Source organism: Marmota marmota, unplaced genomic scaffold (genome assembly GCF_001458135.2).
Source record: "Marmota marmota marmota unplaced genomic scaffold, marMar, whole genome shotgun sequence".
Classification (NCBI taxonomy): domain Eukaryota; kingdom Metazoa; phylum Chordata; class Mammalia; order Rodentia; family Sciuridae; genus Marmota; species Marmota marmota.
In genome coordinates, this window is record NW_026000037.1 from 58,217,313 (window position 1) to 58,233,862 (window position 16,550).

Consider the following 16,550-nt stretch of genomic DNA (forward strand, 5'->3'; position numbering starts at 1 on the left):
TAGCACCATTACTGGTACATGGTGGGCAATTAATAACATTTTTGTCAAATGAATAAATGAAAACCAAATATTAAGAAAAAGCAAGACAATGTTTGTATATTTCTAAATCTCTTTGAAATTTTAAGTTATGAGGAAAAAATCTTCAAATTTGAAGTTTTCTTTTCCAAATTAATTTCTGAGACATTTATATTGTATACAGGCATAGAAAGAAAAGGAAAAGATGATAAGCCCACGGACTGAGAATCTGAATCCCAAAGATCAGTCCTAAACTTGAGTAATGTGCTCCTTATCAGTTTTTTATAACATAGGAAAGATATTGTTTTGATGTTAGCTCTAATTCTTTGACAAATAATACTCTAAATAATTTAAATATATTAAAAAATATGTATCAATCCATAAATTTCTGGTAAATGATATATAAGTTATCTAACAGTTATTTATATATTATATATTTATATATTAAAAAATCAAACGATTGTGGAAACCATTCTTGCTTGGTTAAGATTCCAACAGCACAAAATGTTTTCTTATCAAAAATTTTGTTCCCAATGACACTGGGAACAAAATACTAGATTTTTCCCCAGATGCCACGCGAAGCCTCGATAAAGCCTCCCCTTCCCCCCGCCCTAGAATTTTTACCTATGGATTATATATCTATATCTATATATCTATCTTTAAAATGTTCTTCACCCTAAAATTCTGCCAATTTTGGGCCAAAAATCTCTCCCCCCTCCCCCGGGTGCAGGTTCTCACACATGCTAGACAAAAGATCTCATATTGTAACACATCCAGCATTGGGAGCATTGCCCAGCGGGCATTGCTCATTAAAGAGAGGGGCTATAAGCATTTCACCGGGATTTTGAACCCTCCAAGAGGGAAAACGAAAAGTCTATGACACATACTACGGATCCCAGCATACCCTGCGGTGACCAGTGACCACAACTCCCGGGATGCATTGCTCGCCGCATGCAGGTTTCTCTGGTCGCTGGGACTTGTAGTTCTCCCAGAGAGTGTCAACTTGATCGGGGAGGGCTGTGGTTGCGTGCTCAGCCCCAGGATAGTAAGGGTGACTTCCCAGCTTTTGGTGACAGCCTAACACTTCGGGGCCCTGGGCCGGTTGGATTCTTTGTTTCGTCTCTCGGCTTTAGCTTTACATAGGGTAAGTCACGGAGGGGCTACAATTACCCACTGCAGGGCCCCATCCTTTATTTCTGAGAGCGACCTCGTTCTGGCGGAGCCATTTGTCCCTTAGCTCTCGCCGTAGCAGCCGCCGCCCATCCCTCTTTGTGTGCACTAGGAATCCGCCCGAGCTTGTGGTGGCTACAGTTGGCGTTGGGGCTTAGACTAGGGACGTTGCCGGGAAGTTGTAGAAGGGACGACTCTTCCCCATCCCGCCACCTGACAGGTGAGTTGATGGTTCTTTCCTCAAGGCCCGTGTGCCTGCCGTGTCCCAAGTCTGAACTCGCCAGGTGGCTTAGCAGTTCCGGCTGACAGCGCCGGCCCGGCTTCTGGGAGGAAAGGCCGGGGGAACGCGGGCCGTGACTCAGGCGGTCTGGGGAGAGGAGTCAGCTCTTTTCTCTTTTTGACCCTCCAGGGGCATCTCGGGGCGCTTTGAGCTTGTCTGGCGCCCCCTGGCCCTTCCCCGGACGCCCTAGCCTGGACCGCGCCCTCTTGGCCATAAGCCCAGGAGGAAGGGAATTCCTTTTCGCCTTGCTCCATTTTACGAATAAAGGTCGTTGCTGCTTGCTTGCATAGCGTTTCTATTCACCTTGTATATGTTGGAAAGTCTCTGAACGCAGAGGGTTGTAGCACAAAATTCTAGAGACACTCTTTTCCCTTAGAGTTTTAAGAAAATGAAACGTGTCCGTCATGGAGCAGAGGCTCTGGGCTCTCTGAGGATGGGAGGGCCGGTCCGCTGTGGCTCAGCCTGACAAACTCTTAGTATTTGACCAAAAATGCACTTACTTCAACATGCATATTTGTATTGGCATCTCGTTGACGCTGAGCAAAAATAATTAACAAAAAATTAGGCGTCGTGCCTGGCATACAGAGTTATGAATGGAATTTCTCTCCAGCTTATTAAGATGAAGCTTTTTATCGGTCAGAAAAGGAGGAAGATCCACAGGTCTCTTGTGGGCCATTCGTTTTAGTTTGTTTGAATGAATCATGGTAAATATTACATGCGTATTTAAGGGTCTACTGTGTCAACTTTTCACCGTTTTTATATACTTGAAAATTCATCTCTCTTTTTGGTCTTTTGAAATTTCCTTTATGCATTTATTACTAGAGGGAATTGTGCCTTAACCAACTTAACCTTTATTCAGATTTAATAACTGTTTTTTAAGAGATTCCTCCCAAAAAGTTTTCCAGAGGTTATTCTCCCACTTTTCTTGATCTTAAAGCATTTAATATTTCTGTTATACAGAGACATTGACAGCTTGATCATTATGTTAAATCAGTAATATAGAGAAGGCAACAAGTTCCTGGCTTCTACCTTATGCTCAGCCCCTAGGTTACTTTTTTGCAGTTCAGAAAAATTCAAATCATGCTTCCTAAAACTGAAGGCCAAGTAGTGCACATGTAATTTTTTGAAGATATTTGTAACTCTGATTATCTTACCTATTACTCATTTATCCAGTGTCGATTTAATGTTAAAGTCACTCTGCTGGAAGCTGTGAAGATATCAAAAATGACTAAAACATAGTCTCTGATTTCAAATACCTTACACTCTAATATGGAGCATTTTAAGTATGTTCACAGATAATTGTTCAAAAAGTGCCATATGATATGTAGAGAGATTTGATTTGATAATGCTGGTAGCTTGTGTTTTGTTTGTCTTTAATAGTACTACTTTTAGAATTTATAGGAATCTCCTGTTTTCCCTTCCATTGTTCTAGGAACAAAAGCAAGACTTATAGTTTTCATCTATGTTATACAGCCTAAGATCCTCTCTACCTCTTAATGCCATCCCACAATGTCTGTTCTAAGTGCTAATTTTGACCTTTATCTCCAGTGACTTAATATATTGTCATCAAAAAATAAGACAATGTGTTAAATTTGGGAACATGAACATTAAGACATTTACTGTGTGCCAGCTATTGTGCTCAGCACAGGGTAGTATTTCTTACATACATGTGTTTATAATTTTTCTCAAGTCTTAGTATAAAGTATGCTGCTTTTACCAAGGTAATGATTATTGTAAATAATTATATGCTTCTTAAGGTCACAAACATGTCGGACAAAAGTGAATTAAAGGCTGAATTGGAACGTAAGAAACAGCGATTGGCCCAAATCAGAGAGGAAAAGAAGAGAAAAGAAGAAGAAAGGAAAAAAAAAGAAGTATGTTTGACTTGGGGGGAAAAATAATCTCAGTGTAAAATAATTGGATTTTATTTCAAGTACTTTTACCTTTAATAATTTCAAAATAGTTAAAAATCTAGGAGTTGTGATGGCAAATATAGCACTACAAGTAAATCTTACTTTAAAGTAATCTTACTTTAAAAAAAGCCAGATTTATGAAAATGGCAAAACTGATAAAATGTAGGTTTGGGGTTATTTTTACTGAATAAAAGGATACATTTATAATGGATACATTTATAAGATTCAATTTATAGAAGTTCAACTTATATATGTGGTCTTCAAGGAAGGTATTTGTTATACAAAGTAAGGAGCATCTGCATTGTATTAGACATAGGGCATATATACCACAATTGTAATTTGAACTTTGAACTTATTTATCTGTATATTTTGCTGGTCTAATATGCCAGTAATTTTGTCAGAATTTATAATATTAATGGCAAACATATGTGTGTGTGTATATATATGTGTGTGTATGTGTGTGTATATAGTAGGTAGCTTACTTGTTTATGTGTGTGTGTGTATAGTAGATAGCTTAATTGATTATAAAATTTGTACTTGTCTCTTTTAAAAGAGTTAATCGTTGAAATATATTTACTGAGTAGTAGGTTTGATAGTGCCATAAAGGTAAACCAAATACTTTGGTCTTACAATTTTTGGAATCATCTATTTCATCATATATGCATATACATTGTCCTTGAACTGCAAATATTTTACTTATTCCTGTGTTTAAGCACACATTTATCCCTATGGAAACTCTTTAGACATATTTATATACTTTCAAACATGGATATGTTTTAAATGGCTAGTGTAAGATAGTTTGTGCTAAGTATGCCTTTAGTATCTAGTTTTTTTTTTTTTGTTTTTTTTTTTTAGAGAGAGAATTTTTTAATATTTATTTTTTTAGTTTTCGGCGGACACAACATCTTTGTTTGTATGTGGTGCTGAGGATCGAACCCAGGCCGCACACATGCCAGGCGAGCGCGCTACCACTTGAGCCACATCCCCAGCCCCAAGTATCTAGTTTTTATATGTAATAGTCTAAATAATAGCCAAGGCTTGTAGAAATTGCTTAAGGAAAAAAATCAGTTGGAAAATATCAAAGTTGTGGCATTGCTATGATTCTGTAAAGGTCTATAATTGAAGAAATTGCCAGTTTATGCTGAACCTTTCTATCAAACACTGTTATAAGAAGATTGGAGCTTTATATTAGATATATCATTAAAAATTAACTGATAGACCCAGGTGTGATAGTGCATGCCTTGTAATCTCTTGGGAGGCTCAAGAAGAAGGATCAAAAGTTCAAGGCCAACCTCACCAATTTAGTGAAACTGTGTCTCAGAATTAAAAATTAAGAAGGACTGGGGATATATATAGCTCAGTAGTAGAGTACCCCAGGTTCAGTCCCCAATACAAACAAACAAACAAACAAAAAAAAAGTGCTAACTGGTAGAAGCATGATTAATATCGATAGAGCCATTCCACATACTGTCTGTGGCTTTAAACTCTCTCCAATGCTGAACACAAATTCAATTTTTGTTTTCTAAGTTGGGCCATAAGCAGCCTCTAAGGGATTTCTACTACATGATATCTAATTTAAAGCTTATATAAAACATTGTAAGAGATAATAGTAATAAACAGTCTACTAGATTATAAACAGGAAAGTTTTAGCATAGTCTGTTTTGCTATCTTGATTGAATAATCTGATGACTTTAAGTTAAAATATTATAGAATATTATGATGAACAAAATTCACTCACTATATGAGTAGTAGTTGTCTAGTTGACATCATTTGAGACATATATGTATGTATATGTTATGTAAATTTTACTTTGAAAGCTTGAATTATACATATGATATTTTGTGTGGTCTGAGAATGTTGAAGTTTATTCAGTTTAACTAGATTTTACTAAAACCATAAATAACTGAAATTTAATGGGCAAAACTTTTCATAACAAAAAAATGTTTTTATGTGCAAAAAGTAATACTTAATTTTATCTAAACCCAACATTGTGTTTATATTATTAAAATAAAACCTGAAATCTGGGCAGAGTGACATTTGCCTATAGTCCCAGCCCTTCACGGGGCTGAGGCAGGAGAGTTGTTTGAGCCCCAAAATTTAAGGCCAGTCTGGCAACTTACAAACTGGTCCTGTTTCTTAAATTAAAAAAGAAATAAAATAAGCCATGTAGTTTAAAAAATAAAAACTTTCTCCTGACAAATTTTTAATAAATGTTCTCTATGTAAAGTTGCATAAAAACGATGAAGATTTTATACAGAAAAGTTTGAAATAGTCATACTTTTTCAACAAATCAAATTGTTTATTCACTTAAAATTTCTTTTAAAATTAGGAATTTGAAGTTAATTTATTAACATATGCCAATTTCATCTAATTTTTTTTCAGTGTTATGACATGGCTAAGCTTTTATTCTACTCTGGGGGGAGATTTCCATGATTCCTGTCCATGGTCACCGATTTTATATTCGAAGTTGACTGTACTTTTTGAACTTATCTATCAGGGAAGGTTTTGTAAAAATTCCTTGATTTCATATAAACGTGGCTCAATTCAGTACATATTATTTGGAAAGTATTTACTAGAACTCCTGAGAACGACTGTCTCATAAATATATACAGTGTTAGCACTTTATTTAAAAAATATGTTTTTTGCACATAGAAATATTTCCTACCATATTCAAACTTGAATTTAAAAATTTTTTTTATTATTTCTTTTATACATCACAATAAAGGAGTGCATTACATTCATAATTTTTTTGCATTGCAGTTCTTAATACACCTTTATACCACAGTTTATCAAATTTGAATTTTTAACTTAACACTTTTAGACTGATCAGAAAAAGGAAGCTGTTGCTCCTGTGCAAGAAGAATCAGATCTTGAAAAGAAAAGAAGAGAAGCTGAAGCATTGCTTCAAAGCATGGGGCTAACTACAGAACCCCCCATTGGTAAGAATAAGAATATATCCATTTATGAGAGATAAGCGTATAGTCTGTTCAGCTGAGACATAGCAAGATAAGTGATTTAGCTTGATATATTTTGCATATTTTTCTTATTTGTATCTCAATCATTAATCTTATTTATTTGGAATTGCCTTTTTTTCAGATGTGCTAGTACATGGTTATTTTATTTCAAAAGACTTGCAAGATTAACTATATTTATTAACATATACCAAACTACCAATTGACTCTTCTTAATTAATGAGTAATTTATTTCAGCATATATTTTGTTGAGCAAGTTTTGTGTGCCATACTATGACTATTTCACCGTAATTGTATTCTTTTCTATAGGTTAGGTAAATTGGGGAGATAAAATCAGTAGCTTATTTTGGCAGATTTGAATTGTTCTTTTTCTGGGTTATTCATTTTAATACCTATGCTAAACCAAGATGCTGAAATAGTAGAGATACTAAGGACAATCTAGATTACATATCCTAAAACATTTAATGCTTACTTAGAAGAGGCCTATGCTGGGTGCTGTTATATATATAGTATGTAGTTTAGTTTAACATGGCCTTGGTCCTTTGGGGACTAAAAATTTCAGGGTTAGTTTCATCTAGTCCAGGGGACAAATGCCAGAGACAGTAACTGTTGAATGCTTGTTGTGAGATTGCAACACAACTGTCCTTAAAGCTGATGTTTCTAAAAAGTTTCAGGATGGAAAAAGCCAATTGCTTTCATGGTCTGCTTTGTTATTACTTCTTTTTTATTTTAATATATTTTTAGTTATAGATGGACACAATACCTTTATTTCTTTTCATGTGGTGCTGAGGATTGAATTCAGTGCTCACACATGGTAGACAAGCACTCTACCACTGAGCTATAACCCCAGCCCTTGTTATTATTTCTTTAAGCTCATTTTCCTTTTCCTTATTGGTAGAATTTGAAGACTGATTTTTTTTTCAGTGTTATGACATATCTAAGCATATTGATATTGATTTTTATGTCTGTAAGAAGCTTATTTGCATATTGGTTGTTTTGTTTTGTTTTGTTTTTTAGGTGGTAGTGTTGGGGTCCAAAACCAGTGACTCAAGTGTGCTAGGCAAGCATTCTATCATGTACCCCTAGCTCAATATATTTCATTTTTAAAAGTAAATAAATTAGAACACTTTTTTTTTTTTACCCAAATAACTGAACCACATTGCTTGTTATTTGTTAGATGTGTAGTCCTTGAATGTTCTCTTTATTTGTGTGCCATTAGCATTTATTTATTTATATTTGATACAGGGTCTCACAGTGTTACTCAGGCTGGCCTTGAACTTGTAATCCTCCTGCCTCAGCTTCCCAAGTCTCTGGGATTATAGGCAGGTTACAGCATCTAGAATACCACTGGCTTTTGTTTTCTTCTGTAAGATTTTTTAAAAATATATTTTTAGTTGTAATGAATATATCTTTATTTTATTTATTCATTTTTTTAATATGGTGCTAAGAATCAAACCCAGTGCCTTATGCATGCTAGGCAAGTGTTCTATCACTGAGCTACAACCCCAGCCTGGGTTTTTTTGTTGTTGTTGTTTTTTCCTTTTCTGTTCAGTTTTACTGAATTCACTTATTTGTGTTTTCAAGACTCACCTCTGTACATTGATTTTTAAAAGATCATTGTTTAGGGATGTGTGTATGTTTTTTTTCATTGTCTTACCCCATCNTTGCATTTTTGTTTGATACTATTTAGGAATTCTTCATCAATACTCAAGAGAAGCAGTCTTCTTTAATTTTTTTCCTTTTAGTGTATTTTGCCTGGATCATTAAATGAGTTATACAGTTTTTCTTTCTTCTTTTCTCTGGAACGGTGGTTCCAGAGAAAATTATTTGTTAGGAATTTCCCATAAGATTATTTGGGTTCTTTTATCAGTTTTGACATTCATTTCTCATAGGAAATAATTCAGTATTCCGTTTTATTGACATATAGGTATACATGATTTCTTCATAATTTTGGGGGACGGGTACCGAATATTGAACTCAGGAACACTCGGCCACTGAGCCTCATCCCTAGCCCTGTTTTGTATTTATTTAGAGACAGGGTTTCATTGAGTTGCTTAGCACTTCCCTATTGCTGAGGCTTGCTTTGAACTCACAATTCTCCTGTCTCAGCCTCCCAAGCTCCTGGGATTACAGGCATGTGCCACCATGCCCAGATCTTCATAACTTTTTATTCTTATTATACCTAGAATTATTTTTTTCTTTTCTTTTAAGAGTTTGCTAACCTTCTTTTCTTCTTTTCTTTTCCTGTGCTCAAATCCAGAGCCTCCCACATGCTAGGCAAATACTTACTGCTGAGCTACATCCCCAACCCCTGCTTTTTTATATTTTCTTGCAAAAGGTTTGTCTTTTTACCTTTTATCAAATAACTGGCACTTTCATTTTTCTTTTTCTTTTTCTTTTTTTTTTTTTTTTTTTTTTTTTTTTTTTTTATGGTGCTGGGGATTGAACCCAGGGCCTTTTGCATGTGAGGCAAGCACTTACCAACTAAGCTATATCCCCAACCTACACTTTCATTTTTCTTACAAAATTTTCTTACCACATGTCTTGTTCCCAAGCTCTTCTATTCATGTACCAAATATTCTAAGTGATCTGTGAGGGTATAACTCAGATCACATTTTTACAATCCAGTCAGAAGACAAACAAAATTTTAAAAATTGATATAGACCACATTTGATAGAATTTGGAGGTAGTGGTATTTAAGTTGCATGTTAAATCTCCATTTTTGCTGAAAGACAGATGAACCTTAAGTATAATTGGCTTTTTGCATAATTTATTTTTGTTCTGTGTTTTTTTAATCCTTATGGTAAAACTCACATTTCTTATCCTGATAGTGAATATGCTATTCAAACCCAGGAAGAAACTGTAAAAATAGTTAAGCTTTACTTATTTATTTTTTTAAAAAAATTTATTTATTTACTTTAGTTTTAGGTAGACACAACATCTTCATTTTATTTTTATGTGATGCTGAGGATTGAACCCAGTCCCTTACACATGCTAGGCGAGTGCTCTACCTCTGAGCCACAACCACAGCCCTAAGCTTTTTTTAAAATGTTGAAATCTCATAGAATATCCTAAAAATGTATGTCTTTGGATTGATAAGTGAATGTTATTTGTGAAGTATGATTTTTTGGTGCCCGTATCTATAGGATTTCAACATATACTAATGGTAAAGGAGAACCTTTCAGGCAGAAGAAATGTGAGGAAAAACATGAAAATTAAAAAGATTAAAGTGTACTGAGAAATACCAATTTATTCACTTTGCCTGGCTGGCAGAGTAGAAGAAAATAAGGGAAGTGAAGGGTGAAGTTAGACTTGGAAGGAACTGTTGGGAGGTCACACAGAAATTTTCCAGCTAGGAAAGGGATGTGATCAGAGTTCATTTTACAAATCATAAAGTTTTTTAGGTGGATATGGTGGTACCTGTAATCCCATTATAGGCTGAGGCAGGAGGAAATCAAGTTTGAGGCCAGCCTCAGCAGCTTAGAAAGAACTTGTCTAAAAATAAAAAAGGGCTGAGGATGTGGTGCAGTACAGGGTTCAATCCCTAGTACTCTCTCCCCCATAAAATCAATCCTAAGAGTATAGAGTATACACACTCATTCATTCATTTTCTCTGTCTCTGTCTCTCTCTCTCTCTCTCTCCCCCCACTCTCTTCCTCTCTCTCTTTCCCCTCTTCCCCCACCCCTTGGGCTGGGATAGAATTATTTTACACGACCATTATCTGATTATATAACTAATATGGGATAAATATATAATATAGATTCAGGTGACTTGAAATATCTCAATATATTTGACTTTCTTTTGACACATTGAAAACAATTTGAAACATTGCTTTCTGAAACTCAGTCCTATAATATTTATTTAGTTCTACTTTAAAGAACAATACAGTTAAATCTTGCTCTTTTGGAACTTATAATGTTCCTGTAGGGGAGATATATTATTATGATGATGTGATAGCATGAGACTATGAGAGGTGACAATAGACAAAGTGTTCAGGAAGAGCTATATAAGAAATAGACTTATAAAGTGAGAGGTAGGATCCAGCCATGCTAAGGTTGAGAAGAGGATCATTCCATATAGAGGAAGTAGTGAGCACAGAGTTCCCAAGTAGTAGACCCTGGTTTATTTAAGCTGGTATGGTTCTACTATTACCTAGAGAAGAGAGAAGAGCAGAAGTGGAGGCAGAGGTCAGATTGTATAGGGCCTTAGCTGTGATGAAGTGAATTTTCATATTAAGAGTTTGAAGCAAAATGCCCTTGATGGGTTATGAAACCAAGTTATTGCAGAGATTAAAGGCTGGCTTGTTTTATTATAACTAACCAGTCTCAAGTTATCAGTTTTATAGCCTCTCTCAGGAACTGATTTTTGAGAGTTAACTCTAAGAAAAATTATTTAATTATTTAATGAATATTTAATTATTGGATAATTTAATATTATCAAATATAATTTTTAAAATATTCTTTAATGGACCATTTTTAGCCAATAACAATGATTTTATCTTAATCAAGCAGACCTAGAATAAAAGTGTTTTTAGCTGAGGTAAATATTATTGTATTAGTACTGTATTTTTATACATGTAGCATGTGTGTGTTTAGACTAAACTTGAAAAGGATGCACTTAGAACTCATTCCCTTGATATTTTTCTTTATGCCAAGTTTTTTGGTTTTTGAATGTACGTATGAGAGAAGAAGGGAGAATGAAAGAAGAAAAATATTGCCAAGTCTCAAATAATTAGTTGATTATTGTTGCTAAATTAACCCAGGGAGAAGCATTGTAATAAATTAGTTTTTTTTTTTAATGTGGTTTATGTGAGATTCACAAAAAATATTTCTACTGAAAGATTTTAAAGTTTTAAACTTTTTCTATATTTGGAGAATAGGGAAATACAGTTTTATCTCCCGTCATTTTTTTAAAAATATTTTTATTTTTTTAGTTGTAGTTGGACACAATACCTTTATTTATTTATTTTTATGTGGTGCTGAGGATCGAACCCAGGGCCTTGCATGTGCTAGGCAAGCGCTCTACCGCTGAGCTATAACCCCAGCCCTCTACTGTCATTTTATAAGTAGATTATTAATACAATTTTTTTACAGATTACATTTTTTTAAAGATTACATTATTTGCAGCAGAAGTTTTTTTTTTTTTAGATATGAGAGAGTAGTATCTTCTTGATTAAATATCAGCTTATCTATTATACTATTTGATAGGTTTCAGTTGTCAGTAATTAAAGAGATTCGGTTGTGATGAGGGTAGAACAGTTTAAGGGAGCAGTAAACAGTATGCTTTGAAAATACTGTTGAAAAAGTAGTGACAGATTATTGCTTTCTTTTAGCTCATGATAGTTATTTGAAATTTTAAATAATGTAAAGATTATATTTTACCAAAGTAGTATAAGCTGATTAACATTGAATTAAGAGTCTCTTCAGATAGCTAGGGAAATGGACATAGGGCCTGCTGTTCCTTCTTAGAAAATGTTAACACCGCATTTAGGATTTTAGCATTTAGAGTTCCTAGTCAGATCTCTAGACATCTTTTCCTTTGAGTTTCTGACTTCTAAACTATTTTCCACCTCTTATTAAGCACATTTACCATCATAATGGAATCTATTAAGGGCCAAAGGCCTTATGAAAATTTTACTGTCTTCAGAAAATTTAGGCTAAATGCATTTTGTAATCCTTAAAACATATGCCTAAACCTCCAATGCTAATGTCCAATGTATATTTATATAGATAAAGGCTAGACTGTGGTTATCAAGCTTTTTTTTTTTTCCAATAATGCACAGTTTAAAAAATACATATTTTGGGCTGGGAATGTGGCTCAAGTGGTAACGCGCCCGCCTGGCATGCGCGGGGCGCTGGGTTCGATCCTCAGCACCACATATAAATAAAATAAAGATGTTGTGTCCACTGAAAACTGAAAAATAAATATTAAAAAATTCTCTCTCTTCTCTCTCTCTCTCTCTTTAAAAATAAAAAATTTTAAATACATATTTTTTTTGTCAAAACCCAGGATAAATAAATACTTGGTTCTCTTTTCATTGTAGAAATACTCCTTGAGTACTTATTAAATGTTTCAAAATTACAGAAATAGAAAAGCACTGCTAGAATACTCAAGAGGGTTTATTAAAAACATTGTTTTTCTAAAATTGATTTTTTTCTTTTTTTAATTAAAAAGAATATTTTTTAAAAAAGGTATTAGTAATAAAACCTCACAACTTTTATTTGCTGCTAGATTCTGATTTATTTAATCATTTGACTGATTATTGAGAGCAGAATCTTTCATTTTTATTCCTGGTGCCAGTACTGGCTAGACACTTAAATATTTGTTAGATTGTTATTAGGTCACTTGTCTTTCCACTACGGCCAGATAAAAGCCATCCTTCTTTAAGACAATAACAACAATCAAATCTTGTTAAATTTTAGGAAAATACATGATGGAAATTGAAATTTAAATATTTTGTAAAATGTGAGGTTTAACTTTCTTCTTTCACAAAATTTAAGTATTCATTCTCTAGAAGCTAATTTTAGGTACAGCTTTTAAGATATTTTGTATCAAATATGGAGTTCTTTTATATGAATGATGTTTAAAAAAATAACTTATCTGTGTGTGTTTATAACTACTATTTAACCATTTTTGTAAAGTAATGAAAACAGATATTGTCAGTTACTCTGTATCCTTAGACTGTATCAAGAGAGTAGAATACATTTATTGCTATAATTTAGTATCTGAATTTTCTTTTATAAGAAAGAAACAAAGTAAGTTTGCTATGTCAAAAAAGCATGGCTTCATTTTTTTCCCCCTTTCCTTTCCATGAAACTTTTAAATATTTTTAATTAGAATTTTAGAATACTTTCCACACTGCCAGGTCATTTTTTTCAAGCGTAGCTTCATTTTTACAAATTGTTACGTGAAAAGGAATATTGGTTACTTATGGTATTTTTTAAAAATATTTGTTTTAGTTGTAAATGGACTCAGTAACTTTATTATTTTTATGTGGTGCTGAGGATTGAACCCAGTGCTTCACATGTGCTAGGCAAGTGCTCTACCACTGACCCACAACCCCAGCCAACTTATGGTATTTTAATACAATAAAATTTTTATTTTTTAAAAATTTAATGCTCTGAATTACAATGAAGATACTATTTCATCTTCATTTTTAGGAGAAAGGGCATATGAAAGGGAGAAATTAATATTTAAGGGCAACATCTTGCAGAAGGACAAAAAGTAATATATGAATAAAGTTGGTTTAAATGTTCATATTCTAGGCTATAAGCACTTGTATCCACAAGGGGGCATAATTATAATGTGGACTGTGTTTGAGCCCTGAGTACCATTGATAAGCTGAAGAAACTTTATAACTTTGGGTTCTTCCTAAAGCTCACTCCTCCTGTTTCAATGTCTTCTATCAATGCTCCCACTCTATACATTCACTTTCTTTGGCTTTCTACCTTTTCTAGGTCCTTCTTCCTGGCAGAAGCCCCTTCTTTCTTCTACTTGAAAAATAATTGAGCTGTCATCATCCTTCATCCTTGAGATTTCTGTATAATTCTGAGTAGTTGACTCAGACTTAATGCTAATTCTAAATCTAGGTGCATTTCTTAGTGTCTTCCTGTTTTAAAAATATTCTGGTTGTTTCTTCACAGGCCAAAAGGCAGCAATGCTAATTGTGTGTCCTTGGGAGGCCAAGGTCTTAACTGTCATGAAAGACCTTGGTCAGCTTTTTGTTCTAGAGAATTAGAGTCACATTCTTTCAATATTACTTACATGGTCAGTGAATTCCATGGTGTAATTTTTTTCCCATTTTACTTCATATTTCTCCTCTCAAGGGAATAGTGGCATCTTTTTGCTCTAAACTCCTAAAAGGCTTACATTCATTATTATACTCACATGTTTATGTTAATTTCTTTGTTTTGTACCATTTAAAGCCTGTTTTAGGCTACTTTATGCACAGAACTATGGAGTAAGGTAATATGAATCACCGTTCTTGCTAAGCAAATCATATTTCAAACACTTGACAAAAGCTTACTTTTCTTTTTTGTTTATACTTCCTTGAATACATGCCATTTCAATATTTCATACTACATTTTTGTATATTTTGTTAGATTACCCAACCCATTGTTTTCACTGCAGCATATATAAACCCCCTCTCAGGAATTTGTTGAAGTCTGAGAGTATAGTGGCATTATCTTACTGTGTGGTTACTCTATATGAATTTTTTTCAGGACTGATTGGATTCAAAGGTGGTAGTCACCAAATAACATTACCGTTCCTTTTTTTTTTCCCCCTATTAACAGTTTTTGTTTTACAATGATAGTAATTTGCTTTTTCTAGGTTAGTCCCTTCTGTAGTATACATTATTTACTATTGCAAGATGAAGTCGGTGAGCTAGAGAATAGCTAAGAGTCTTTTATAAGTTCTCTGAATTGGTTGGCTTTAAATTATCTTTCAGCACAAAAAATATAGTTCTGAGATGGAGTTTCTTTTTTTTTTTTAATACTTTTTTAGTTGTGGTTGGACACAGTACCTTTGTTTTATTTATTTATTTTTATGTTGTGCTGAGGATCAAACCCAGGGCCTCGCACGCGCTAGGCAAGCGTTCTACCGATGAGACACAACCCCAGCCCTTATTTTGCATTATTTTGGTAAGAAACTGTGATAAGTTAGTAGCAGCACTCTCTTGATGTACTCTTTTTTCTGAAACTTTTGTTTCAAAACTGACTTTGAGTAAATATATTTATTAATCTCTGTATAATTACTGTTTAGCCTTTGGAAAAAAAATATTTTCTCAAGTATGAACTGTGTAATTTAAAGATACAGAACTTTTCTTTGAAATTCTTTAATGTAAAAGCATGGTGGACTCACTATGATTTAATAAACATTTATTTGTGTTTACAGTAGGCAAACAACTCTTAAATAAAATTCTTTATTATTGTATTATCTGGGACTTAGACTAAGAGGACATGAATAAAAAGATGAGGGAATGTGACCTAAGTTAATAACACATCTTTTACTTTAGCTGTAAGTCATTTTTAGCTATTTTGAATTATACATACAGCACCTAGCACAGTGCCATCAACACATGAGTTATACTAAGCTGTCTGTGGTTGACATAATTGTTTCTGAAAGATTTAATCACAACATCAGAAATACTGGGTATGTTTTTATTGTCCTTTGTAATTTAAACAAGAATTAACCTTTGCATCTCAGGAAACAAACATTCTAGTTGTAACTTTTAAAAACAATCTTCTAATCTTATTGGTTACTAATAGAATTTGCTATTGAGAAAATGAAGGATGATCAGTTTTATATCTGTGTTTAAAATGCAGTTCATCATTACTATTTTTGTAAGTTTTGTTAGATGACCAAACCTTTTGTTGTTAACTGCAGCACTTGTAAATATTTGAACCCTTAAATAATTTTAAGGGCTCAGTGAATATGACTTCTAAAAACATAGGCATTTAGTTAAATATATAATTCTTAAGTTCCTATGTAACTAGGAACTTAACCTTTTCTTCAGTAGACCAACAGGCAGCAATGCTAATTGTGTGTCCTTGGGAGGCTTTTAGCTCAATATCAGATGTATTTTAGTCACTTAATATTGTACATTGAAAAATTATTTTAAAAAGATACTTGGGATTGGGGACATTTATGGTAAAATTTAACCAGAAGATGGCAGTGATGATCCTCCTATACTCCCTGCAACGGTAATCACAAAGTTTTCGAAATGTCCTGGCATGAAAAGTGCACGTTCAACTGCTATTGTGTAATATTAAAAGATGACAATTTAGGGGAAAGTGTTTGCTATTTATTTTATATACTATGAAAAATGTATTTTCTATAAGAAGGGATTAAGAATATTTTGGGTGTCTGTATCTTTGTCTGTACACTTCAGTTTTTTCTGAATACTGGGGTAAGGAAGTTACCATAAGTCTTGCCTTGTTTGCATGCATCACTTTATGTTATGCATCATGTATAGAAGGCATGTTGTATTATGGCTTGTTTGCATTTTTCACCCAAATTGCTGGAAACTAATGGACATTTTAAAGGAGCCATTCCTTTAGTTGTAGTCATTTCTCTAAATTTCCCCACCCCCACCCCCCCACCTCCACTTTTTTTGTTTGAGGGAAAACGAAATAATTTGAAATATTAATTTTTGAAAGAAAAATCGTTAAACAAAAGTTAGCATTTCAAAATTTTGG

General features: G+C 33.6%; 1 protein-coding gene across 11 annotated transcripts in view; it reads left to right on the forward strand.

Annotated features, from left to right (window-relative positions):
• The first annotated feature begins 995 nt into the window (after positions 1–995).
• Dync1i2 (dynein cytoplasmic 1 intermediate chain 2) overlaps positions 996–16,550 on the forward strand; it is a 52,426-nt gene continuing 36,871 nt past the window's right edge. The window contains exons 1-4 of one of the 11 annotated variants that reach the window (XM_048812475.1): positions 997–1,159; positions 1,298–1,405; positions 3,223–3,339; positions 6,200–6,317. In XM_048812475.1, coding sequence (XP_048668432.1) covers positions 3,232–3,339; positions 6,200–6,317 — 226 coding nt within the window. In that variant the 5' untranslated portion in view covers positions 997–1,159; positions 1,298–1,405; positions 3,223–3,231. Of the gene's footprint in view, positions 1,160–1,199; positions 1,406–3,222; positions 3,340–6,199; positions 6,318–16,243; positions 16,262–16,550 lie in introns of those variants that run through there. The other 10 variants (XM_048812479.1, XM_048812477.1, XM_048812482.1 and 7 more) reach the window with 10 other exon arrangements.